This window comes from Gorilla gorilla, chromosome 6 (assembly GCF_029281585.2).
Source record: "Gorilla gorilla gorilla isolate KB3781 chromosome 6, NHGRI_mGorGor1-v2.1_pri, whole genome shotgun sequence".
Taxonomy (NCBI): Eukaryota; Metazoa; Chordata; class Mammalia; order Primates; family Hominidae; genus Gorilla; species Gorilla gorilla.
Window position 1 is genome coordinate 45646085 of NC_073230.2, and position 27194 is coordinate 45673278.

At 38.1% G+C, this 27194-nt stretch overlaps 1 protein-coding gene across 7 annotated transcripts in view; it reads left to right on the forward strand.

Annotated features, from left to right (window-relative positions):
* The window catches only part of STARD3NL (STARD3 N-terminal like), a 52564-nt gene that overhangs the window by 11512 nt on the left and 13858 nt on the right, over positions 1-27194 (forward strand). For 4 of the 7 annotated variants that reach the window (XM_019031262.4, XM_019031265.4, XM_019031267.4 and 1 more), the window contains 3 exons: positions 17774-18056; positions 24692-24769; positions 25363-25440. In XM_019031262.4, the coding sequence (XP_018886807.3) occupies positions 17832-18056; positions 24692-24769; positions 25363-25440 (381 nt within the window). In that variant the 5' untranslated portion in view covers positions 17774-17831. Of the gene's footprint in view, positions 1-8541; positions 8692-12038; positions 12157-17773; positions 18057-24691; positions 24770-25362; positions 25441-27194 lie in introns of those variants that run through there. The other 3 variants (XM_019031266.4, XM_063708476.1, XM_063708475.1) reach the window with 3 other exon arrangements.

The following is a 27194-nucleotide window of genomic DNA, read 5'->3' on the forward strand; positions in this document are numbered from 1 at the left end:
AGTGACATTGGCTCAAAATGCAAATAGAATGACTTCTATCTATTAGTCATGCATGCTTTAGAAGCCTTTAACTACCTCCATTTGTGTTTAGGTAATTTGATAGTTGTATTAAGGGCAGAATGATTTGGGTATCCGGAATTCTTATATGGGTTTTCCTTTAAGTCTATCGGTGCAACTCAAACTTGTGTATCTAGGAATTTTTATACAAAGGTACGTGTACAAAATTCATATGCATTCTGTTTTATAGCATGATTTAAGAGGTTTTTGAGGATGTTTGGTTTGTCTTTGCCTTTAAGTGTAGCGTACTTAAGAGCAAAGTTGGTCTCATGATTTTTTTGCCATGAAAATTTGCCTTTGCTTTCTTTGCTATACAATAGTTACCTCTTATCCATGGACAGTACATTTCATGCCCCCCCCCCCCCCCAGGGGATGCCTGAAACAACAGATAGTACCAAACCCCTATAAATATTTTGGTTTTACTTATACAATAATGGGCAGATAGCATATGCAGTGTGGCTATTCTGGACAAAGGGGTGATTCATGTTCTGGGTGGGATGGAGTGAGATAGTGGGAGATTTCATCATGCCACTCATGATGACACACAATTTAAAACTCATGAACATTTATTTCTGGAATTTTCTATGTAGTATTTTTGTAGTTCAAGTGTTTCAGGTAACTGAAACTGGAAAGTGAAACTTCAGATAAGGTTGGGGAGGGGGATTATGGCACATACATATGCTACATATGTGTATGTATACTGTATGCATCTTATGTTTAAATGTATTCATATTGTGTGTATGTGTGTATATACTGTGTATAGATAGACAGGTACAGACACAGCAGTGCCATCTCAAAACAGCCTTATGCCCTTACGTTTTTCCGAATGAATCAGAAATAAGTTGCATACATGATGACACTTATCCTTTAGTACTTCAGCGTGCGTCTCCTAAGAATAAGGGCATTCTCCTGTATAACCATTACTAAACTGTAATCAATTCTCCAATTGACTTTTGTGGCTTTTGTTTTTAATTCAAGATTCATTCTAGGCTTGTGCATTGCATGTGATGCTTGTGTCTCTTTATGCTCTTTTCTATTTGAAGAGTATTCACACCACTATCCTTTTTATTTTTGTTTTTCACCACATTGATTTCTCTGAAGAGTCCAGGATAGTCGACTTGTAGAATGTCCCATATACTGTTTATTATTATTATTTTTAATGACTAAATTCAAGTAAAACTTCTGGCAAGGATTTATCATAATTGATGTTATATAGTTCTTGTTGCAACGCATCAGAAGGCAGGTAATGCCAGCTTGCTCCAGTATTGGTGATGCTGTTTGATTACATGGTTCAGATGGTGACTGCCAGATCTCTCCACTGTAAAAGCATATTATCCCCAATGAAATTATTAAATAATCTGAGAGATGCTGCTTTGAAACTACAATATCATATCCCCCAACAACCTTTTAATAATTGCCGGCATCCATAATGGTCCTTGCCTGAATCTGTTACTACACTGGGAGTTGCAAACCATTGATTTTTCTAATTTTATTATTCCTTTTACATTTTTATGTGACTTTTTTCTGTATAGAAGAACTCTTCCCATGCCATCTGTCTTTTATTTACAATATTACCATGGACTCATGGAATTTTTAAATTTGTCCAATGTAAATTCCAACATTACTGTCATTATTCATTTTTATGTTTAAGTTGTCCCAAATGGACCAGGGGGAGCCCCTTCATGACAGCCTACACAATTTTTTTAATGGTTATAACTTTTTGTGTCTTCTTTAAGAAATCTTTGCAAAAAATATTGCAAAAAAATTGTCCTACACATTCTTCTAAAGCTTTGTATTTTTAATTTTTACATTTAGGTCTGTAAATCATCTTAAATTATTTTTTACCTGGTGTGAGTTAGGGTTTGAAGTTCTTTTCAGTTTTAATATCTGGTTGTTTTCTTCACTGTTTGCAGAAAACAGACTTTATTTTCACCATTGGATTACTTTGACAGCTTTGTCAAAATTGAAATGACCATATATGTGTGGGCCTATTTATATACTCTCTATTATGTTCTATTGACCTATTTGTTTATTCTTATGCTAGTACCATACTGTTTTGATTACTGAAGCTTTGTGGAGTCTTTAAGCTAGGTAATGTGTCTTCTATTTTTGTTCTTTTCCCAGATTGCTTTGGACAGGCTTATTTCTTTGCATTTTGTATACATTTTAGAATTAGCTTGTCAGTTTCTATTAAAAAAAAAAGCATGGTGGGATTATGATTGGGATTGAGTTGAATCTGTAGATCAGTTTGAGGAGAATTGATATCTTAACAAAATGAATTCTTCCAATCCATGAACATGGTATATCTCACGATTTATTTTCAACTACTTCCATTTCTCTCAGCAGTATTATGTAGCTTTCAGTTTTGCAATATTGCATATCTTTTATTAAATTTATTCCTTAGTGTTTTGTTTTTGATGCTATTTTAAATGGCTGCCTTGCCTTTCTTTTTTTGCTTTCTCTTTCTCTTCCTGTGTCTAGTTTCTTTTCCCACTCCCCTGGGTTGAAGGAACTGGTAAATATATGAATCACAAAATCATAAAAGTGAGCTCTTGTTAACAAAGTTTTGTTGTTGTTGTTTGTTTGCTTGCTTTTTTAAATGGAAGGCAAAAGTATGCGGCATGATAGATGTAATTATGGAGGTCTGTGTACACTCTTCTTTGATAGGGGCAGAGAGGGTTAGAAGAGTAAGAGGAAACAAAGGTTTCCCTGAGAAAATGGGCTTTGAATTAAGGCTTATCAAATGGGTCAGAACTTTAGAGATAAGGAGAGTGGCACTCAAGGTGCCACTGGAGAGAAAAATGCAAGCAGAGGTTTGTGAGAACGTAATGTCTTTAGGGAACTGCTTGTGATTTTTTACCATGATGAAGTGGCTGTGGAGAAGTAGGCCAGTGTTAGGTTAGGCAAAATTAAAGAGTTTGAGCTCTACCTGAATGAAGGTCCCAAGAAACCATTTAATAAATAACCTCATAAATTTAATTTGCTTCTCTAAAAAATCGGCTGCTGTCAACTAAGTGCTTTTTTAAAAAAATGAACTAATGCTTAATATTTGGAAAATTTCCTGTTACAATTCAGATTTCTGGCTTCCACTGATAAATATAAGTCTGCCCTCTCTTTCCACACATATAGCCCCTGAAGATCGGGCGCACACTCCTCTCCTGTTTGTTCCTCCTTGTCTCCTGAGGCCAACTGTCAGTTTCCAGTTTTCTTTCAGCTTACATTGTTGTTGTTTTTTTATGTCAGGGATGTGTTTCTCCCTGGCTCTTTCCAAAATCCTTCCCTCTCTATGTGTTTCTCTGTGTCTCTTTCAGAATAAGAGACTTAGCCACATTTTAAGAGAGTGAAACAGATATCCACTTGGAAATGAAGAGTTGTCCTACAAAATTTGAAATTATGCAAGTTACCCCTGCCACCTGCCTCCAATTAAAAACCAATCAAAATGTACATAATTTCAAAGCTTTTGGCCTAAATGAATTGTAAGTTGTGTTCGTGCATGCTTTTGAAATGCAGTGAAACGTTTTAATGAGTAAACAGAAATGTCTGTCCTCCTATTAGGATTAGTGTTGTTGTTGTTGTTGTTGTTATTTTGAGATGGAGTCTCGCTCTGTCGCCCAGGCTGGAGTGCAGTGGTGCGATCTCGGCTTACTACAAGCTCTGCCTCCTGGATTCACGCCATCCTCCTGCCTCAGACTCCCGAGTAGCAGGGACTACAGGCGCCCACCACCACGCCCGGCTAATTTTTTGTATTTTTAGTAGAGATGGGGTTTCACTGTGCTAGCCAGGATGTTCTTGATCTCCTGACCTCATGATCCACCCGGCCTCCCAGAGTGCTGGGATTACAGGCGTGAGCCACTGCGCCCAGCCAGGATTAGTTTTTATCTATATGTGTTTTGAATTATGTGAGGTTTTAGGAATAAGCTCTGATATGTTTGTCTGACTTGTGGGAGCAGTTGTGAGGTTTAAATGACATAATGTATCTTAAGTACTCAGCATTGTGCCTGACACAGTAAGTCCCAGTTGAGGAAGCTCTATTCATTTTGTTATTGTTAATATATGATATACAATGTTATGTAATATATAATTATGTTATATTAATATGTGTGGTTAGTTTATACTTTTGTCCTGTAGTATGTTGCAATCTTTAGTATTCTTGTGTTGTTACATGTTCTTGTTCAGATAATGTCAGTATTATCCTAGCTTTATTTAATAATAGGATAGATTTCCTTTTTAACATTCTGAATCAATATGTAGGATTTTGTCTTTTATTTCAAATATTGAAATGCCCATAAAACTGTCTGACTCCAGTCCCTTTGCTAGGTAATTATTTTTCACTATTCTTTTTTTGGAATGGTTTATTCTATTCAGGTCATTTGCTTCTTCTTAGTGTAATTTATATATTTCCAGAGTATTGACTTTAGTTATGGTTTTCAAATGGAATTAAAATATTACTTATACTTTGAAAGTGACCTCTTCTATAGTGGTACTTGTATTCCTTTATTAGTACTCCCTTTATTAGTATTTTACATTTGCCCTTTTAAAGGACTGATCATTGGATTTATCTGTATATTTTAAATTTGTTTATGAAGTGTTCATCAGGCACAAAAGTAGAGTTTTTGTTATAAAGAATCACATTTTTCCCACTCCCTAGCTTGCAACAGTTATCATCATCCTCCTTTTGGATTTACTAATTGTATTCATTGTTTTTCTTTTTTCTTTTCTATCCTTTTCCATATAGAATAGTTGCAGCTTTCTAACCTTATTATTTAAATGCCGAATTATTTAATTTTATTCTTTATTTTAAAAGTAAGTAGATTACTTTAAGGTAGTGATTTTGATAGTAAGCCCAAGTTTACAGCTTTCCATTGTTTTTACTGTCATTTTTTTCCAATAGTTTGTTTTACTTTTTAAATATTTTTATCTCAATGTTATTTTAGTAAATAGTACTATGTTATGGAAGTCTATTTTATGCACTGCTCATTCTCTATAGAGTTCCTTATTGCAAGATTTATTACGTGTTTTTTGGTGGTCTAGTTTTGTGAACAATTTTATAAATATGGCTTACCTCCTCAACATAGTATATAGTCTATGACTGTAAAGTTAAAAAATAATTATCTGTCTTAAAAATTTTAATTATAGTATTGAAATAATCTGTATTCGTATCATTAAAATATCAAATAGGCTAAAAAAGTAAATGTCAAAACCTTTCATTGTGATTATAATCTTCCATTTACATAGCATTTGCCTTTTTTTTGTTGTTAAAACATTTTGTATCTCTGTTCTTTCTGATAAAGCATACACTGATACTGAGTGGTGAATATTAAGCCTAATTTTATATATATATTTGGACTGAGTCTCGCTCTGTAGACCAGGCTGGAGTGCAGTGGCACAGTCTCGGCTCACTGCAACCTCCGCCTCCCTGTTCAAGTGATTCTCCTGCCTCAGCCTCCTGAGTTGCTGGGAGTACAGGCGCACGTCACCATGCCTGGCTAATTTTTATATTTTTATTAGAGACGGGTTTTACCATGTTGGCCAGGCTGGTCTCGAACTCCTGACCCCATGTGATCCACTTGCCTTGGCCTTTCACAATGATGAGATTACAAGCGTGAGCCACTGCCCCTGGCCACACTTATCAGTTTTTAAAAATCCCAGTGTTAGCCATACTTGCTGAGTTGAAAGAATATGTGTCAGAATTTTCAGAGCTTAATTATGCACCTTGAGTTATTGTGGACTTATTAAAAGCCTTTGTGTGAGCTGTGAACCTCCTCTGACTTTTATTGGGTGTGAATTAGTAATCATACCCAAATACTCGCAAGTCAGAATAAACAAATTATTGTATAGTCAAGTTCAGTGATTCTAGCTTTGCTTTGAGCTTGCTAACTGTAGTCCACTTAATAATTCCAGTTAAGGAAAATTATTGATAATTACTTGTAAGTTTATAAAGAGATACTGGGGGAATATCTGAGTGATGATACAACCTTTCTATAATTCTTTTTTTGGAATTACCACTTGCATACCATGTACAGAATGTGCGAGTATTTTGTAATAGCTATCCATCATTTAGATTGTGTCTGAATAATATCTCTAGAAGTTCCCAAAGAGTAGTTTGTAGCTGATGGTGCCAATGTAGGTCATTAGAAATATCTAGACTCCATCTCCCAAGAAACTACTCCGTATTATCACATTGGTGACATTATTCGTGTTTGAACCCAGACCTTCTCCTTGTTAACTGAGAAACCTGATTAGTCAGCAGCTTAAAGAGCCCACTTGCAAGTGGCTTTGCCTTGCATGAGTAGGCTCATGTCTCAGTGTCTGCAGTGAACACCTTAACTGCCATGTGGACTGAATGTTTACTTCAACCTGACCAGCCTGTTGTTTCCTTATGTAAAATGTTACATCTTAATCAGAAACATGGAATTAGAAAAAGGATGTGACAGGTATGCAGAGGATTATTAAATTAAATTGTTGTCAATTAATTTTAGGAATCACTTGGCCAATGGATGGGAGATAGTTGATGCAGTGTCACATTGGATCATGACACTCCTTTTCCTGTGTTTTCCTGGCTGACCCATCCTCTTTCTGATGGGCACATTCCCTCTTCTCCTCTTTAGACTTGAGCATGTGCCTGTCAGCTTGTTCTCATTGCTTGGCTTGCGAGCTATTTTGTTTCTTTGAGGATATAGCACATCTACTGTGATTCATTATGTGTTTTTTTAATAGTGTAACTCTCAGTATTACTTTGTTTCAAAATTATTCCCCATTGTAGACCTCATGATATATATCTATGGAATGCTTTGTAGAGTTTCATACATAAACTTCTTTTTCTCTGTTTTAAAATTTCACTTGTTTTCACTTGGCACGTTAGGAATTTGCTGACAAAATTTGATTCTTTGACTCCAAAAATATTTTTTAATTTGAAGTAATACCAAATAACTGGCCGAGTGAGTTTATTTAAATGCCTTATAGAATTTTTCACATAATATTTTGAGATGACTGGTTTTTACCCAGATTTCTCTATATAGTTGCCTCAGCTATTAATTTGGATGTAATTTATGAAATAAATTTTTAGAAAAAATATTTCTAAAATTGGGACTACTGGATTTAAATTTTAAAAGCCTGTTTTTTTCTGGACATTGTATTTAATATGGATCATATATGGCACACAGGAAAACAAGGCTGCTTTGAAATGTCAACGTAATTGTAATGGGCAGTTCGCCAAAGAAAGATTTGTTTGCTTCTGGCTTTATGAAACTTTTCCTGTAGAGCTTCGTGGTGAAGCTTCTCAGACTCAGGAGGCTAGAGTGTCACACACATGCATCAGCTCCCTAACCTTGCCCACTGCCAGTCCTTTCCCTGTGAATTTCTGATCCTGTGAGATAGCATTACCTTTTTTCTTTCTTTCTTTCTTTCTTTCTTTCTTTCTTTCTTTCTTTCTTTCTTTCTTTCTTTCCTTCTCTTTCTCTCTCTTTCTTTCTTTCCCTCTCTCTTTCTCTCTTTCTTTCATTTTTTTTTTTTCTTTCAGGGCCTTGCTCTGTCTCCCAAGCTAGAGTGCAGTGGCATAATCTTAGCTCGCTGCAGGCTGGAACTTCTGGGCTCAGGTGATCCTCCTGCCTCAGCCTCCCGAGTAGCTAAGACTACAAGTCTACACTGCCATACCCAGCTAATTTTTAAATATTTTGAAGAGATGAGGACTCACTGTGTTGCCCAGGCAGCTCTCAAACTACTTAGCCTCACAAAGTGCCAGGATTATATTTGTGAGCCACTGTGCCCAGCCACTTGTTTCTTTTTTTAAGAATAGCTTATCTACAAACCATCTTTGAGGTGTTTTCAAAATGTAGACAGCCTCATATAGGCAGACCTTAAGCAGAACTTTTTATTTTATCTAAGTTTGAATTACTGGTTGAATTTGACATATCAGTTTTCCAGGTCTTGTTAGCATGCCATAATGTTCCTCATGTCACATGGGTGCCTTTAGAATATGAAGATGACGCTGTCTTGCTGTGTTTTAGTATTCTGGATTAGCTTCCTTCCTACATCTCTCTTCTCTATGCATGCTTATTTTTAAAGCATCTGTGTTTTTTCAGGCCTCTTTCTCATACTAGCAAGGTAAGTTTATAAATGTCAGGTTATTCCCTCACTGTTCCCATTTCCTACTTATAGCTGCTTCACCTCGGAAGGTGAGGGCTCTAAACAGGACTTTTGTGTCATTAACCAGGTCTCATAACAGTGGGGGGCCTTGCAAGACAGCCAGCTCAGGCTGCTTCCTGCTTCCAGGGGCACCCAGTCCCAGGATACAGTGGTCATAGCCATGGCAGTCTGTCCTTTGGGACTCTCAAATCCCATGACTGTATTTCGCACACCATGTGAACACTTCTTGATGTGTCTCCTACTTTCTTCTGTGAATCTGGGGTAAGGCAGGATGATAGAGAGGAAAGAGCCAAGTTTTAATCCTAACTATACACTATCTTGAAATATCTCTTAGATGGATCCATGTAGGCCCCACCGTTTTTGCCTGTAAAAAGAGTCAGAAAGATCAGGCTGGCAAAGTCAATTGCCTCCAGGCTAGGTGAAGATTGAGGCCAACTGGAGAGTGCGTGCCCCACTGAAAGTGGTCAGCAGCTTGGCTTTATTATCATGGTAAGAGAATGCAGACCTGGTGATTCTATATCTTTTGACTTTTCAAGAGAAGCTGGAAATCTGGGTAAAAAGTAATTAATTAAAATGTTAGCAGTTAAGTCAGTATCTTAAGAAACACTGTACAAGACCAAGAAAACATGTCTCTAAGCCAAATCATCTCCAAAGACCTTTAGCTAAGATGATGACTAAGGCCTTTCTAAATTAAATATTTTTAATGTCTATTATTCCAACATTCTTTTGGAGGAAAACATACAGTGTCCTGGCTGCTGCCATAAGTAGTGCTGAGAAGGCTGGGTGGTTGGGTTGAGAGACTTGGCTTGGCTGTCAACAGGAGGTGCACAGTCTCTCTCTTCTTCTCCTAGGAAGACTGAGAGATTGTGGGGCTCCTGTAAAACGCAAGTAGTGGTAGCTCCTGCACCATAGCAGCTGCTGTCCACCATCTGGGTAGTGTCACTTCTGTGTGGAAGCAGATGGAGCTGATGTTTTGACCCGGCTCTGTACCCATCATGAGGTGCAGCCTAGATCAGGTGAAATTCAGGCAGCGTACAGACCTGTGAGCTTGAGAATAAATGTATAGGTTACTTTAAGCCATTGAGTTTTTAGTGATTTGTTAATGTAGCATAAATAGAAATAGCTGACTGATACTGTAGTATAGAGGAGGATAGTTACACATTGGTATGAAACAAGATATCAATCTCTTTTTCAAAAAACAACCAAAGGGGATTCTCATCTTCTCACCCAAATGTTTTTCTTTATTTTCTAATTCTTCACTCCCATACTTCCCACACAGTTGGGATAAATTCTGAATTGCAGATTTAGCTTCCTGTGTATACAGCCAATCAATACTTAGCACCCTCTTTAGAGAGGTATGGCTTTCCTTAAGCCAAGCCCAGAGAGGATCTCAGTACCCCGGATTGAATATTTAATACTTCTGAAATGACATCTGGAAAAATACCCAAGCTTTTCCTCAGAAACAAAAACAAACAGTTGTAATCTCCTGAATTCAACAGAGATTGCTGAGAGCCTACTCTCTGCTAGTATATGTGCTAGATGCTAGATAGAATTTATGCAGTTGATATTTGTTCTGTTCCTGCTGTCTGTCGTGTGCTGTGGTCAAATTCAGAGCCTTTAAGGAATATACTAGTTAGTGGGAGAGGCAGTGAAGTGGATAATTAAGGCCTAGTGTGGTAAGCAGTATCATTTAGTGGCACATCCACAGACATAGGGGAGCTTGGGGGAAATGCATCTGACTGCCTGGAGGTTGGAATATGGGGAACATTCAGAAAAGTCTCTCTGAAGGAACTCACCCCGTACTTCAGCTTTCTGAAGGATATGGTTAGGATGAAATCCAATAACCAGACAGTAGAAAGTGGCTGTAAGGAATGATCCTTCTCTTTACTCATTAAAAGGAAGGGCTCTTTCTCAATGAGTGTCAGAATCACATGGTTCAGGTATTGGGGATTAACCAAGAGCCACATGTGATATTGGTGCATATGCACACCAAAAATTTATAACTTGATTGTGTATGAAAATTCCATGACACTTTTTATGCACTTTCTCAGACTCTCTTGGCATTGCCTCAAGAACCTGCAGCCACTGGCTTTGCTGGGCAGGCAGCTCTAATCTAGTCTGTGGGGTTCCAGCACCTAGGCTAGCCAGTCCCACACCCAGTTTTTGTATCTTCCCTCAAGACTCGAATGAAATGCCATCCCAGAAATGTGTAATCTGGCTTTAAGAGAGGCTACCTTGGGCAGATGAAGCAACTAGAAATGTAGTAGAGTTAACTCACTATCAGGAGGAATTTGACAGGTGGAAATAGGCAACAAGAAGCAGCTGGGTAGATGTAGTCCTCCCCACTGTTCCCCTCAAAGCCCCCACCCCAAACTGCTCTGAGGCGTGGTTTCTCCATTTCACCCATCTGGAAATGTATCACCTGGCTGAATGTACCTGTCTGCCCTTAACCTGCTGTGTCGCTTCAAGGCTGGTGAAGAAGCTAGTGCAGTGCTTCTCGTTCTTCCCTGTTCCACTATTTTTAATTCTCATTTAACCTATATATTTTTTAAGGAACTCAGGCTAAACGTTCTATGTGTTAAGCCTGAGTTCCTTAAAAACATTTAGAAGTGTATCTAGTATATTAACTCAAATACATTTGTATTTAGAATGTTTTAACTCAACAATGAAATGAGTCACAGAAAAAGAAGCCAGTCTTATTTTAAGGGCTAATAATGCAGAAATCAAGAGTTTCCTACAGAGCATAAATTAGCTGATATTTCCTTAGTATTTTTCACCAGTGCTTCCCAGATTTCCCACTTTACAGTCTGCTTTGTAGGAGTAAGAAAGATTCTTGAGCTCTCCCTTCCCACTAGCCCACAGGCCCTTACCGATCCCCCAAATAGATTATCAATCAGCAGTAATTGTTTTTTTGGGGGGACGGGGAGTAGAGCCTGTCAACTTTGTTGACCTGCTGTTGTGTGCTGCAAGAGGCCATATGTGACTGTTAGTTTCACCAGCAGTAAGGGAGATAGAAGATAAAGATGGCCAAATGTTTCTGAGTTTGAATAGTATGTTTCTAACATGAGTCCCTCAAACTAATTTTTCTTCTTCTCTAATTTTTCTGTTTTTAAGTAAAATTTTCACTCAAAAAATTAATTCTAGAAGTCTAAACCATATGTTTTCATAACCTAACAGAGATTAACCTTGTCATTGGTTACATCTAGACCAATTAATTCACTGGATTAAATAGGTAAACTAGAAAGAAAAAGAAAAGCAAGCTCGCTCTCCTTTTTACAACTTCCCTTTTTCCCAGAGAAAGATCAGTTTGATTAGAGCCAATCTGCTCAGAGATGTCTCTGCTTTGTGTAACTTTTTTTATTGAGGTGAAAGTATCTATAAATTCTTGCTAATTAGCAGTTACACATATACATATGAAAAATAATGTAATGATTCTCATTTCCCAAGCCATGTATTTCCATTGTGTATTTAATGTCTTTTTTTATTTTGAAATATATTTCACATTTCTGAGATTGATACGTTTCTTAATCTTTCTTATTCACAAGAAGTGGGTTTGTGGAAGGAAAAAGGAGTGAAACTAAGAAAATGATTTAATTTCCTTGAAAATGATCTTCCTCCTAAAATCAGTCCTTGGTTTGAATTTTGAATTCGTTCAATTTTCTCTACATATTAGTGAATTTAATAATTTAAATTAATTTTAAAATATAGCTGCTAATTATTAGACTGGCTTAGAATTATTTGAGTTGCTTTTTCATAATGTAGGATATATTGTTGCAAAAATATGTCTGTATTCATTCATCCAGATTTCTTTTTTTTGTTTGTTTTGTTTTGAGACAGGGTCTTACTCTGTTGCCCAGGCTGGAGTGCAGTGGCACCATCTCAGCTCACTGGAGCCTCTGCCTCCAGGTTCAAGTGATTCTTCTGCCTCAGCATCCCAAGTAGCTGGGACTACAGGTGTGCACTACCACTCCTGTCTAATGTTTGTATTTTTTGGTAGAGACAGGGTTTCCCTATGTTGGCCAGTCTGGTCTTGAACTGCTGGCCTCAAGTGATCTGCCCGCCTCGGCCTCCTAAAGTGCTGGGATTACAGGTATGAGCCACTGCACCGGGCCTCAGCTATTTTCTTAAACTTAAAATATGTGTTTCATCACAAAAGATGTATTAATTACATTCATATTTACTTACTGTTTCAGAATTAACTCCTAGAAGTCTGACAGGTGATAGTGCTTTGCAAGCTTTGTGTTAAGAGCTGCTACTGGGGAATATGTTGTTGCTGTACCTTCCACTAGGGTGGCATTGATCTCATTAAGACAGAAATTATGTAAGAATGCTTTTAATTTGGGAGCTTATTATTTTCTTTCCTTTTACTAAATGCTTAAGTGGCTTCTTACTGAGTTTTTCAAAATGCTTTGCTGATTTGCTGACTCTGAGGAAACAAATTGAATGACAGAGACACATTACCTAATGTTGCCTATATTGGCAGAAAAGAAAGGGAAAGGCTGCTTAGGGTTCTTAGGACATCTGTACAGAACCCCAGCAAAGTGATGTTTGAATTTAGTGCCTCTCATTGTAAACATATAACAAGTGCAAAAAGTGTGAAAAAGGCCAAAGGAGAGGGAAAATATAATCTCATTAGTCAGAGAGAATCATTGGTAATATCTGATATATTTCTTTTTTTTTAACATTTTTATTTTTTTATTTTTTATTTTTATTATACTTTAAGTTTTAGGATACATGTGCATAACGTGCAGGTTAGTTACATATGTATACATGTGCCATGTTGGTGTGCTGCAGCCATTAACTCATCATTTACATTAGGTATATCTCCTAATGCTATCCCTCCCCCCTCCCCCCACCCCACAACAGGCCCCGGTGTGTGATGTTCCCCTTCCTGTGTCCAAGTGTTCTCATTGTTCAATTCCCACCTATGAGTGAGAACATGCAGTGTTTGGTTTTTTGTCCTTGTGATAGTTTGCTGAGAATGATGGTTTCCAGCTTCATCCATGTCCCTACAAAGGACATGAACTCATCATTTTTTATGGCTGCATAGTATTCCATGGTGTATATGTGCCACATTTTCTTAATCCAGTCTATCATTGTTGAACATTGGGGTTGATTCCAAATCTCTGCTATTGTGAATAGTACTGCAATAAACATACATGTGCAAGTTGGAAAACACTCTGCAGGATATTATCCAGGAGAACTTCCCCAATCTAGCAAGTCAGGCCAACATTCAAATTCAGGAAATACAGAGAATGCCACAAAGATACTCCTCGAGAAGAGCAATTCCAAGACACATAATTGTCAGATTCACCGAAGTTGAAATGAAGGAAAAAGTGTTAAGGGCAGCCAGAGAGAAAGGTCGGGTTACCCACAAAGGGAAGCCCATCAGACTAACAGCTGATCTCTCGGCAGAAACTCTACAAGCCAGAAGAGAGTGGGGGCCAATATTCAACATTCTTAAAGAATTTTCAACCCAGAATTTCATATCCAGCCAAACTAAGCTTCATAAGTGAAGGAGAAATAAAATATTTTACAGATAAGCAAATGCTGAGAGATTTTGTCACCACCAGGCCTGCCCTACAAGAGCTCCTAAAGGAAGCACTAAACATGGAAAGGAACAACCGATACCAGCCACTGCAAAAACATGCCAAATTGTAAAGACCATCGAGGCTAGAAAGAAACTGCATCAACTAACGAGCAAAATAACCAGCTAACATCATAATGACAGGATCAAATTCACACATAACAATATTAACCTTAAATGTAAATGGGCTAAATGCTCCAATTAAAAGACACAGACTGGCAAATTGGATAAAGAGTTAAGACCCATCAGTGTGCTGTATTCAGGAAACCCATCTCACGTGCAGAGACACACATAGGCTCAAAATAAAGGGATGGAGGAAGATCAACCAAGCAAATGGAAAACAAAAAAAGGCAGGGGTTGCAATCTTAGGCTCTGATAAAACAGACTTTAAACGAACAGAGATCAAAAGAGACAAAGAAGGCCATTACATAATGGTAAAGGGATCAATTCAACAAGAAGAGCTAACTATCCTAAATATATATGCACCCAATGCAGGAGCGCCCAGATTCATAAACATAAAGCAAGTCCTTAGAGACCTACAAAGAGACTTAGACTCCCACACAATAATAATGGGAGATTTTAACACCCCACTGTCAACATTAGACAGATCAACGAGACAGAAAGTTAACAAGGATATCCAGGAATTGAACTCAGCTCTGCACCAAGCAGACCTAATAGACGTCTACAGAACTCTCCACCCCAAATCAACAGAATATACATTCTTCTCAGCACCACACTGCACTTATTCCAAAATTGACCACATAGTTGGAAGTAAAGCACTCCTCAGCAAATGTAAAAGAACAGAAATTATAACAAACTGTCTCTCAGACCACAGTGCAATCAAACTAGAACTCAGGATGAAGAAACTCACTCAAAACCGCTCGACTACATGGAAACTGAACAACCTGCTCCTGAATGACTACTGGGTACATAACAAAATGAAGGCAGAAATAAAGATGCTCTTTGAAACCAACAAAAACAAAGACACAACATACCAGAATCTCTGGGACACATTTAAAGCAGTGTGTAGAGGGAAATTTATAGTACTAAATGCCCACAAGAGAAAGCAGGAAAGATCTAAAATTGACACCCTAACATCACAATTAAAAGAACTAGAGAAGCAAGAGCAAACACATTCAAAAGCTAGCAGAAGGCAAGAAATAACTAAGATCAGAGCAGAACTGGAGGAGATAGAGACACAAAAAACCCTTCAAAAAATCAATGAATCCAGGAGCTGGTTTTTTGAAAAGATCAACAGAATTGATAGACCGCTAGCAAGACTAATGAAGAAGAAAAGAGAGAAGAATCAAATAGATGCAATAAAAAATGATAAAGGGGATATCACCAGCGATCCCACAGAAATACAAACTACCATCAGAGAATACTATAAACACCTCTACGCAAATAAACTAGAAAATCTAGAAGAAATGGATAAATTCCTCGACACATACACCCTTCCAGGACTAAACCAGGAAGAAGTTGAATCTCTGAATAGACCAATAACAGACTCTGAAATTGAGGCAATAATTAATAGCTTACCAACCAAAAAAAAGTCCAGGACCAGACGGATTCACAGCCGAATTCTACCAGAGGTACAAGGAGGAGCTGGTACCATTCCTTCTGAAACTATTCCAATCAATAGAAAAAGAGGGAATCCTCCCTAACTCATTTTATGAGGCCAGCATCATCCTGATACCAAAGCCTGGCAGAGACACAACAAAAAAAGAGAATTTTAGACCAATATCCCTGGTGAACATCGATGCAGAAATCCTCAATAAAATACTGGCAAACCAAATCCAGCAACACATCAAAAAGCTTATCCACCATGATCAATTGGGCTTCATCCCTGGGATGCAAGGCTGGTTCAATATCTGATATATTTCATAGGTACCTTCTTGTAAGAATTCGGTTTAGGTTTATTTTACAGAGTTCTGAACATACTGTGTATGTGTGTATTCCATTTAGTATTCGATTTTTAATTTAGTTATCATAACCCAGGCATTTTTTCTAAGTCATTATAAATGCTTCATAAACATTTATTTTAGTGACTATACTGTGGCTATACCATGATTTATCTAATTATTCTAATTAGTTATTTAGGTTGTTTTCTAATTGATACTATTATAGATACCTTATGATAAAGTCTTTTAATATAGATTTTTATTGAAATATAATATACACTATTCAGTTGTGTATACATGTATATACTATATAGTATTTTGAATTTTTCATGAGCCAACACATGACTAAAACTACTGTGTACATCAATAAATTATCACTAAATGAACACAACTATGTTACCACTACTCAGGTAAAGAAATAGAACTTTACCAAGTCCCCTAAATATGCCCTCTACCCTCTGCCTTCTAATCACTGTTTCTTCCCTCTTTCTTGAAGATAATCACTAACCTGACCTTTAAGGCCATGAATCAGTTTTTGCTTTGAAGGTCTGTAGTTTGATTAATTTCATTTAGATTTAGGGTTACAAGATCAGGAAGTATGGAGGTTTTAAAGTATCTTATTTCACATAATCAAATTGCCTTCATAAATGCTGTGCCATTTTACCACCACATTGTTAAAAAGTATGAGAAAGACTTTTGTTCCTGAGTGTGGAAAGGAAGAGAAGTCAGGGTCAAGTGTAAAGAGACGAAGTTCTGGACAGTGAATAATAGGACCAAATGGGATCATATTGCTTTAGGGACATCTCAGCTGTCTGTTTCTAAATTCTATTTTATGGCTTTGAAAATCCTCTTTTTTACCTAGACATTGCCAGTCATTGTGGCAGAAAGAAAGGAGAGCGTGGTGAGCCACGTACTGGCGATTCATGTACCAGCTCTGGACACAAGTGGCATATGAACTTCTGCCCACGTTACTTGCCACGTTCATGGCTAAAGAACAGATATGAGTTCAGTAGAGCCAGGAGTATATAATCCCACAGGGAGAGGTCCTACAGGAAAGGAAACTAGGCTGCTTGACAATCATACCATCCACCACACTTTGTTTAATGTCTTTGTCCCATCCATAAGCAGATCAGATTATTTGGATTACTCATTTTTAATTTTTATTATAAAAGTGCACTCTGGTCTTGAGGGGCCTGCATCTCTGTATAGGACTATATCTTCTGTAATTATTGGTCGGGTGGTTTGCATAGTGCTAAACTTTTTGTTTAGTGTGTGCACTTCTTTTCCAAGAAGAGGCCTAGAAACATGCTTGTTCATTAAGAGGATGGGGAAATGCTAACTAACTTTAGTTTATAAGGTACTTTTGATGGAAAGAAATTCCTCCTCAGGAAGTAAGGATATTTGTGTGATTTTTGTTTTTCATTTGAGGCAGTGTCTTGTTCTGTTACCCAGGCTGGAGTCCAGTGGCATGATCATAGCTCACTATAACCTCAACTCCTGGGCTCAAGCGATCCTCCTATGCAGCTCCTGAGTAGTTAGGACTATAGGCATGTGCTGCCATGTGCCGCTGATTTTTCTTTTTTCTTTTTTGTACAGACAGGACCTTACTATATTGCCTAGGCTTGGAAATAAGCTTTTTTATAGCTAATTTACACATTCTGCTTACATGCTCCAGGAAAGCATTCAGTAAATGATTTTCTAGCCCATGCACAGTTATACTTACAGGACTGTGGAGGTTTTCTCCCTGGCACAGCAAGGTAACTGAGTCGTTCACCAAGAGGTTTGGTCCAGGTCATCAGGAACACCTTTCAGTTGTAGCTAACATCCTGTCTTCACCCTTTCCTACAGTCAGTTTGCTTCCTCTCTATTGCCATTCTTTGCTAAAACAGCTATTTTGTAGTATTGCTCTAAAACATTATGTGTTGCTTCTCATTTCTCTTTCTCTTTATGTCTTCATGAAAACATAAATCAGTCAAGGTACTCTGTTGTTCAGTTAGAGAAATAGTTGCACAGTGGAGAGGGTTGCACAGTTATATTTGATCAGCTTGGATTTAACATAGTGTCTCTTCTTTATTTCCCAAAGGTGTCTTCTCTTTAGGGATGGTGAGGTTGGAAAAAGGCTCCTGTAACCCTCCTCCAGGATGAACCACCTGCCAGAAGACATGGAGAACGCTCTCACCGGGAGCCAGAGCTCCCATGCTTCTCTGCGCAACATCCATTCCATCAACCCCACACAACTCATGGCCAGGATTGAGTCCTATGAAGGAAGGGAAAAGAAAGGCATATCTGATGTCAGGAGGACTTTCTGTTTGTTTGTCACCTTTGACCTCTTATTTGTAACGTTACTGTGGATAATAGAGTTAAATGTAAGTTGGTGGTTCTTTCATAACTTTTTAAGAAGTGTTTCCAGAGACAACAGGGTTTTTTTGTTCGTTTGTCTTATCATTTGTTTCATTTAGTAATTTCCATCTTTTTCCAAATGAAGCCATTGCTTTTCTCCTCCTGATTTGGACCTTTCTTGTTCTTTAATATTATTGTTTAAGGCAAATGTGATCAGTTTAAAACTCATGTTGTCTGGGGTTTTGAAATTTGAATTCCTGGTATTTTGCTCTGTAACAGGAGTTGACAAACTATAGGCTGTAAGACAAATTCAGTAGGCCTGTTTTAATAAAGTTTTATTGGAACGTGGCCAGGCCTGTCTGTTTACATATTGTTTATGGCTGGCTTTTGCACTGAGTAGTTGCAGTTGAATAGTTGTGACAGAGACCCTCTGACCCACAACGGCAAAAATATTTGTTCTCTAGTCTTTTTCAGAAAAAGTTTACCCATCCTTCCTCCAGAAAATGTAGAATGCTTTTGGAATATGTTTTAGATGTTTCATGTACTTTTCTAGTTCCCAGGTTTAAGATTTTGCATATGTTTGTTCTTTACTTTCTTGCAAAGAGATTAGTTATTTATATTTCATCAGAAAAGTTGTCCTGGAGGCATTTGGAGGTTTATGCAGTTATTCTGTATTACCAACTAATTGTTTAGACCAGTACTGTCCAATAGAAATATAATGCAAACTATTAAATATGTAATTTAAAATTCTCTAGTTGCCACATTAATAAAAATCAAAATAAACAGATGAAACTCATTTTAATAATATTTTTTATTTAACCCAATATATGTGTTTTCTTCCCAAAGCCTGTGGTCTGATTGTTTACATTTCTTACCAACCAATAGGTGAGCTCCTCCGGGAGGTTTTCCTCACAAGCAAAAAGTGTCTGCTTTCCTATTTTCAGCAGTTCATTTATTTCCAGGAAATGTTTGCTAAGACCTAGGTAGTAATCATTATTCCCTGTTGTTTATTTTTAGGGGGTTACTCTTTGCTAGGCACAGTGCTAAATGTTTTATGAGAATTTATTATAATACAAAAATATGAAAAGATGCTGAGATTCCTGTTTGAAAATTATTTAAAATTTTGCCTTTTAACAGCAAGAAGCAACATCTTAATCTAATTTTTGATTAGTATTCTAATTCATAGCATAATTTCAATTTAAACTCCACTCTCTTAATAATTAGGGTCACTGAATCTCATTTAATTTCATCATGAATCCTAATAGAGGAACTAAACTCATTATGAAAGCAGACAGTTACATTAGAAAATAATATTTGTCCCATAATCACAGTGACATGGAACATGAGTCCACTGTTAAGTTTCTGTTTACAGATTTTTCTTCTGTTAATTTTGCACTGTGGGATTGCTTAAGTTTTGTTTATAATCAGACAGCCCAGTGATATGACATAGTAATTTAGAGTCTCTTTTTGCTATGTGTTCCACATGTGCACATTAAAGAAAATATTTTAATTAATGTATATTTTAAAGGAGTAATATGATTTCAAAACTGTAGCTATGTAATGAGAGATGAAAAGGAAATGCGTCTTTTTTTTTTCTTTTTTGAGACAGAGTCTTGCTCTGTCACTCAGGCTGGAGTGCAGTGACACGATCTTGGCTCACGCAACTGCCACCTCCTGGGTTCAAGCAAATCTCTTGCCTCAGCCTCCAGAGTAGCTGGGACTACAGGGCGCACACCATCACGCCTTGCTAATTTTTTTGTATTTTTAGTAGAGACAGGGTTTCACCGTGTTGGCCACACTGTTCTTTATCTCCTGACTTCATGATCCACCTGCCTTGCCCTCCCAAAGTGCTGGGATTATAGGTGTGAGCCATCGCGCCTGGCCGGAAATGCATCTTTTAACAGGAAACACATCAGTAGTTTTAAGGGGGCACACTTTACACTTTAAATTTATTTTAACGTCAACAGCAAGTCCGGGCATTCATCGCTTTGGCTGCTTATATCACTGTATGCCTTTAAATGAGGAAAGTCATGGGGTAGAACTGGGGTGGGGTTCATGGGATCACACTTCTCATTTCTCTCCTTTCTGTTTTGTCCAGGGAAGTGGAAATGAAGTAGGCTGCCCCCTGTTCTTGTTCACAGACAAGTTATCTGTTTACATCTGCATGCAACGTGTTATAAATGAAAAATCACCAGGCCTAGCAATTTAGAAATGTGTTTTTATCCTCACTTTTCCACCAACTACTAGTTTCCCCAGCTGTAAAATTAAAAGATTGGAAAAGGGTATATGATCAAGCAAGAACATCAGGACTTTTTTTAGTATGATTGTTTTTCGATGCCCAATTTCTAGTTCTACTTGTTTTGAATTGTCAGTCTTGACCTGGCGTTTTCACTACACGCAGTACCATTCATTTTGCTTTGTTGTCTCTCTCTAACTCTCTAATCATTCAAATCCATTTTTTTAAACATGTCTTTACATTTACCAAATGCCAGAGAACAGGCTTCTAATTCAGATGTTGCAAGCTCTACCAAAAAAAACTATATGGGATTTAGAGTTTAGCTGAATAAATATGGCACATAATCTTATACTGCCTTGTGATGTACTCTTTAAAAGAAGAAAGAAAATGTCATAAAGGGTGCTTAGGGCTTTAGAATATGGAGAACCAGCTGTTCTTTGCAATTATAACAATAACCAAACTACTTTGCCTTCATGTATGACTTCCACCTTAGCCACCTTCCCTCCTTGCCACAGGGACCTGACTGGCACCATCCCAGCCTCAAATGCAGGGCTCGGTGAGCCAGAGAAGCCTAACACCACCTTAGTTCATTTTCCTTCTAGAAGATCTTAGGGCTGCTGATCTCTTTTCGGTCAGTCAAAAGGATGGTTTTGATTCTATCCAAGGCCTCTTGGTCCACCTTTGAGTAGACTGATTTCCCAAGTTGGATCTGGAATTAATTATGGCTTGCGTTCCCTGAGGACTCTTTTCCCTCTGCAGACTCTCTCCTACACTCTGTAGACAGTGTGAACAGGGATCAAAGTAGTGACAGTTGAAAGGAATTTGGTTTTCTTTTTAGCTTTTGATACTTGATTGAGACTATGGTTCAAAAAAAGCCTTTATCAATGCTTAGTGACTTTTTTCCTACTATTTTCTAACTGGCGTTCTAGAAAATGTCATAACAGTCCTAATTTGACTTAGAGCTGTCGTGACCAGGTCTTTGGCCTTGGGCAAGCTGTTTAATAAGTTCTCTGGGCCTTTTGATCAATTTAATAAACTAATACTGGTCTTGCCTTCCTCATGGGTTCATGTGAAGATCAAATGGAAAGATGTGTACAGCAGCCCCTTTGAAGATACAAAGGTCTGCATGATTATAGTTCATGTCATTTATTAATAACTAAAATAAATTTAACCCAGAAAGAAGAAAAAAATGCTGGTTACTGTTTTCTCACTATTGTTACATTTAAGTTTCAGGTACTTATTACCCTGCTAATTCTGATTCTATTACCTCATTCCTACTATGCTCTATAAATGGTGATGACCAAGTATAATAGAAATTCAGATGAGGTAGATCAGTGGCTTGGACTTGTTTGAGGGAGTGAATGGAAGAGATGGACTGTGAATTGGATTTGGAAGGATAGGTGGCAGTTAAGATGGGAGGATGATCTGGGAAAGATGATCCTTCAGTGTGGGAGCTTGGGGAGAGGGTTTGGAGATCACGGTGCATGGAAGTACTGAGGCAGGAGTGTGTGCTTATGTGTGGGGAGTGCGTGCTCAAGTGCTTGTATTTGGAGGGAACAGGGACAGAGGCTGAGAAGATACTAGCTTGGCTAGAAAGTAAGGTGCCTATTGGAAATGAAATTGAATAGGTAGGCTGGTGCTAGATTATTCAAGTTATTAAAAGGTATATAGAAGGATTTGTATTTACTGCAATGGTGAGCTGTTACAGATTCTGGAGCAGATTGGACAACATGATTTTGAGATTTTCCAGAAGTCAGTGACTTGCAGTCTACATCACAGCCTCCTTGACCTGTCCAGTTGGATGTCTGACTTAACATGTTTCCCCCAATGCATACACACACCTGCTTTCCCCCTTTTTCATCAGTAAGAAAATGCAGAGACTTAGGCCAAACATGAAAACGCATTTTGATTTGCTTGTTTTGTATTTTTCATGCTTCATATCCAGTCTAAAAGTAAGTCCTGTCAAATCTGCCTCCAAAATATATTCAAAATGTGACCACTTCTCTTCTTTTCCACTGTTTCTCTTCTTTTCCACTGTTTCCCTTCTTTTCCACTGTTTCCCTTTCTTTTCCACTGTTTCCAGCTTCAACCAAGCCACATTATCACTCATCCAAACTGCACTCCTGGCTGGTCGCCTGCTTCTTCTCACCCTGCAATTCATTCTTCTCACAGTAGCCAGGGTAACCTGTGAAAAACAAAAGTCAGATCATGTCACTTTCTGTTACAGCTCTTCACTGGCAGGCCATGCTTTTAGAATAAAATCCAAATGTCGTATTTTGGCTTGCAGAGGCCCCAGAAGCCTCTCAGACTTCCTCCCCACCCTCTGTTCCTGGCTCACGGTAGATGAGCACACTTGCCTTCTTCTGTTCTCAGAAAGGAATAAGCTCCTTTCTATCTTGGGACCCTTCTACTAGTTGTTTCTTCTATATGAAATGATTAATTTCCTTTATCTTTTTATAGAATTCAACTTCTTATTTTGCTAGTATCAGTTTAAATGTCTTCATTATTCTGTCGCACTGTCCTGCTTCTGTTGTCTGTGTAGCATTTGTTTTCTTATTTGCTATCTCTTTCACCTTGCCAGAATATAATCTCCATGAAGACATATTGTTTTGTTTACTGAAGTATTTCCTATATTTAGAACAGTGCCTGGTGCATAATAGATGCTCAGCAAATATTTGGTGAATGGATAAAGATCAATGTGGCAGTGGTGAGCAGGTGGGACAGATTGGCACTAAGAACATGAATTCAGAAGCAGGAATGTCATGGAAGGTGGTGGGAATAGGAGGGAAAGAACTAACCTGAGAGTCACTAAAGGAAGGAGTATGAGAAGACTTGTTGATAGGCCGATTTTATCATCCCCAGTATGCAAAGATGACTGAAGTTTCCAGTGGTGAAATCTAGAGGAGTAGTACCAGAACTGACTGGGAAGGAATTTTGTGTGAAACTAAAGATAGTTTATTTAACACATCTTGAGGTAGAGACAAAAATTTTGAAATGAGGATTTAGAGTATAAGTTAGGGATAGAGATATAAATTTTAGATAATGTCTGTTTAAAGCCAACTCCAAATCAGAGCATTTTAAAGTACGCAGATACCAGAGAAAAGCTATGGGCTATTTATTGCAAAACTCTATGGGCTGCTTTGATTCCTGTTCTCCCAGGAATAGCAAGGGGAGGTCTCTATGTGGTAGAGAACCCCTGTTTGCTGTAGGCCACTTGGAATAATCATTGTTATAATATTCTGGATGTTGACAAGTTTCCTTAAGTCTGGAGAGACAGTAATGAGACTAAATGGTTGTGTGTCTTTCAATCATTATTCCTCCTTCCTCCCAGGTTTTCAATTCTATTCATTTGTAGAGGTCTATAGCCAAGCACGTCTACAGAGCATCCATACTAATTACAAAGAAATGTAGACCTCCTTAAGGGATTTTAGGGCACAGGACAGTATTTATGGTATGCTTTCATTTTTGCATAACAAATACAAATATGTGAAATGATACCTAAGCTAGGAATACCCTTCCCTATGGCAACTTTCATTCGAATTTGAACCTGGCAAAGGTGTTCCTTAATGTTTTCCCTCTTATCCAGGTCTCTGGTTAACTGTCCTTCCATTGGTCCTCTTTTAAACCCTCTGCATTTGTTTGCTCCCTGTGATCAGGCTAATCCAGGGGCTCTGACAGTTACCCTGCTTGGGTGCTGCATTAGCTGCCGACACATGTCCCCTTACTTGATTTTTTAAAAGTATTATGCTCCATAGTTTCATTTGTCGAATTTTGAGCTCGATAATGTAAGATTTATTTTGACAGTAGCATTGGGAGAGGACAGAAAGTTGTATCAGGTTTGAGTCTAGTACTGTCCTTATTTCATTATCTATTCATGTTAAAAATATATTTAAATTGATAAAAGTGCAGAATCTTTAAATGCCAGGAGAAATAAAAATGAGAAACCACGGAGAATGTTTACACTTCTATTCTGTATCATGCTAATGGCCATCATTGACGTTTGCCCGGATGTCGGGGAGTCTTGGCCTTCCAAGGCCTAAGACAGTGGAGCGTGATCAGAAAGTAAGGTAGTCCTGGATAAAGGTGAATTGCCTTCTTTAAAAATATACTTTTGTGTGATGGAAGACTTTATCTTAGAAGGGAAAAAATAATTTTCTTAACATTTTAATTTTCCCAAATATGAACTACAGAAGCCATTATTTTTCACTATACATTTATATCTGTTGAATGAATGAATTCAGAGTTGAGGAATTGGAGAGTGCCATCCAGCCCTTTTCTATTAAAATTAAGAGAGTTCTTTTCTTCCGCACTTTAGCATTTCTGGGTTCTGAGAAGATAGGCAGGAAAGTTGGATAGGAAATCTTACCTTGTTTTATTTCCACACATAAACCTCTCCTTGTTTTTGCTTCTTACTCTCCTTTCTAGGTGAATGGAGGCATTGAGAACACATTAGAGAAGGAGGTGATGCAGTATGACTACTATTCTTCATATTTTGATATATTTGTAAGTATTTTTTATGTTTCATTTCAGATGTGATAAAACTGACCCAAAAGGCAGATTTCCTGTAAATAGACTTCAAATTCCATGCCCTTTTTTCCTCTTTTGAACACTGACCATATTTTCCTTTTCTTTTAATTCCCCACCCATTCAATGTTCTCTCTCTCTAAATAAGGAATTGTCTCATCATCTCAAGGAAATAAAAGATTAATGACAGGTAAGGGAGGGCAACAGAAGGAGCCATTCCTACTTTCTTGTTGGAGAGCTTTTATTCTTTCAAATGGCTCAAATAGAACCCATTGACATATCTAGTCACTGAAAGGAAAATTCACCTATTTATATAATAAGATGATGAAAATGACATCTTTTTTTTCTTGCCTTGTTTTTTCTTTCATAATGGGAGATTAATGTGAGACCTAATTTGCTATTGCATTAAGTTGTAGAGCAGGGATTCCCAAACGCTGGTCTACAGACCAGTGCCAGTCCCTGGTAGTCTCCAGCTAAATCACAATAATGAAGACAGTCTGGTGAGTTCTTCATAAAGCTATGTCATTTTTGTATATATTTTTTAAAACATCCCTTTATTTTCTTACTTTCAGCTTCTGGCAGTTTTTCGATTTAAAGTGTTAATACTTGCATATGCTGTGTGCAGACTGCGCCATTGGTGGGCAATAGCGGTGAGTATGCCCTGCATGAGTGGGTCATCTCCTCCAGTGCTGGTGGCCAAGTCCTGCTCTCACCAGGCCTGGGCTGGGAGAAGATACAGTTCTAATGCAGGTGGAATCCCACTAAGCTTTCCTGAGTCCCGTTTCCTCCATACTTAAGTAGGTTTAATACTCCAGGGCTTCTTTCCAATGTTAATGAGTAACTAGATTTGTCTCTTGGTGCTGAGCCAAATGAGGAATCTAGAAGCCCAACAGTGATTATTGGCCAAGCACCAAGCCACCCTCTACCTCATTTTGCAAATAAGAGATGAGAGGAGACCTCTGTCACAGAGATATTTGGAGAATGTCTTATTTGGTTGAAACTGCTTAGTGATTGTTTTCATGACATGGTCCGTACTTATTTAGGTAATTGCCTTACCCCCTCCTTTCTTCCCCACAACCCCCCGTCTTGGAGGGAAAAGCTCTCAGTCTTTCTGTTGTTGCCTTGGACTTCTCAAGGATGAAGACTTTTTTACTCCTCTGTTTCCTGGCATCTAGCACAGAGAGCTTTGGTATTCTTAATAAGTATTTAGAGATTGATAGAATTACTAGCAGTTCTGCCTGACAGATGTCTGAATATTTGCCTTTTGTAAAGCTTTAATAAGTCAGTTCTATGGGAAGAAAATGTGGAGCTCCTCAGAGTAGAGAGAACTGCTCAGAAATAACCTGCAGTTCTGCGATTAGAGGGTGAGAGCTCGGGTCTGGGTGGCCCAGACCTGGGTTTCTCCAGCTGGGAATAGGACTTGTGCTGCCCTCCTGAGTCCACTAGGGGGCGATGTCTGTCTGGGCCAGCTCTTCTGAGCATTCTCAGAATCACGGGGCAGCGGTCAGACTATCTGTTAATCTGGAAGCTCTCATTTCATGGATATAGGCTGACAGTCTTGGCCAGACTTGACTCCCTTTCCTGAATACTCTTTTGCTGATATCATCATAGCTTTTGTTGATTGTACCCTCCCATTTTTCTGCATTTTCTACAACAGATCCCTTTGGGATGTTGTATTCCTGAGTCCCCATATGTATGCTAGTATTTGTCAGACCATCCCTCTCAATGTTTGTTTTAGAAAAGTGTTTGACATATAGATATTCAGTGAGAGCTGTAAGACAGTATCTTCAATATCTGCTTTCAGATTATCTGAAGAATAAGTCTAATTTAGCAAATCATTTTATTGCTTCTGATTCTTGTTTTAAAAAACATTTGCAGAGAACAGTCTAGAAGCTGGAAGGAGGAGAAGTCAGCTGGTATTTAAAGAGTGCTTAGTGTGAGCCTGTAAAGTTAATTAGTGTCAGAATATAAAATGCTAAACTGCCTCCTCTCCCAAGCAGCTGTGTGTATGTGTGTGTGTGTGTGAGTGTGTGTGTGTGTGTCTGCAACTTTGTTAATACTTATTGAGCAAGATACTTGGTGTTCCCTGTCCTCCCTTCTGTCAGTCAAGCTACTATTGGTATTCATTTTGGTCAGGTTTCACCATGCTAAAAATATTAGTTGAAGGAACAGTGACAAGGCTCAGGTATTATGGTATCTCTGGACTTCACAACCCCTGGCGAGAGCCCTACCTATGCACTTTACCGGTCTCTTCATGTGCTTATAGAGGCTTTGGAATTGTACCTTCTGGTGGATCAAACTTAGTTATCTAGCACACCAGCCTGCTGAAATGTGGGAGAAGAAACCAGACACAGTCATTTAGGGATTGTGTCACATGTAGAAGCCCATTTTGCCCCAGTGTGGG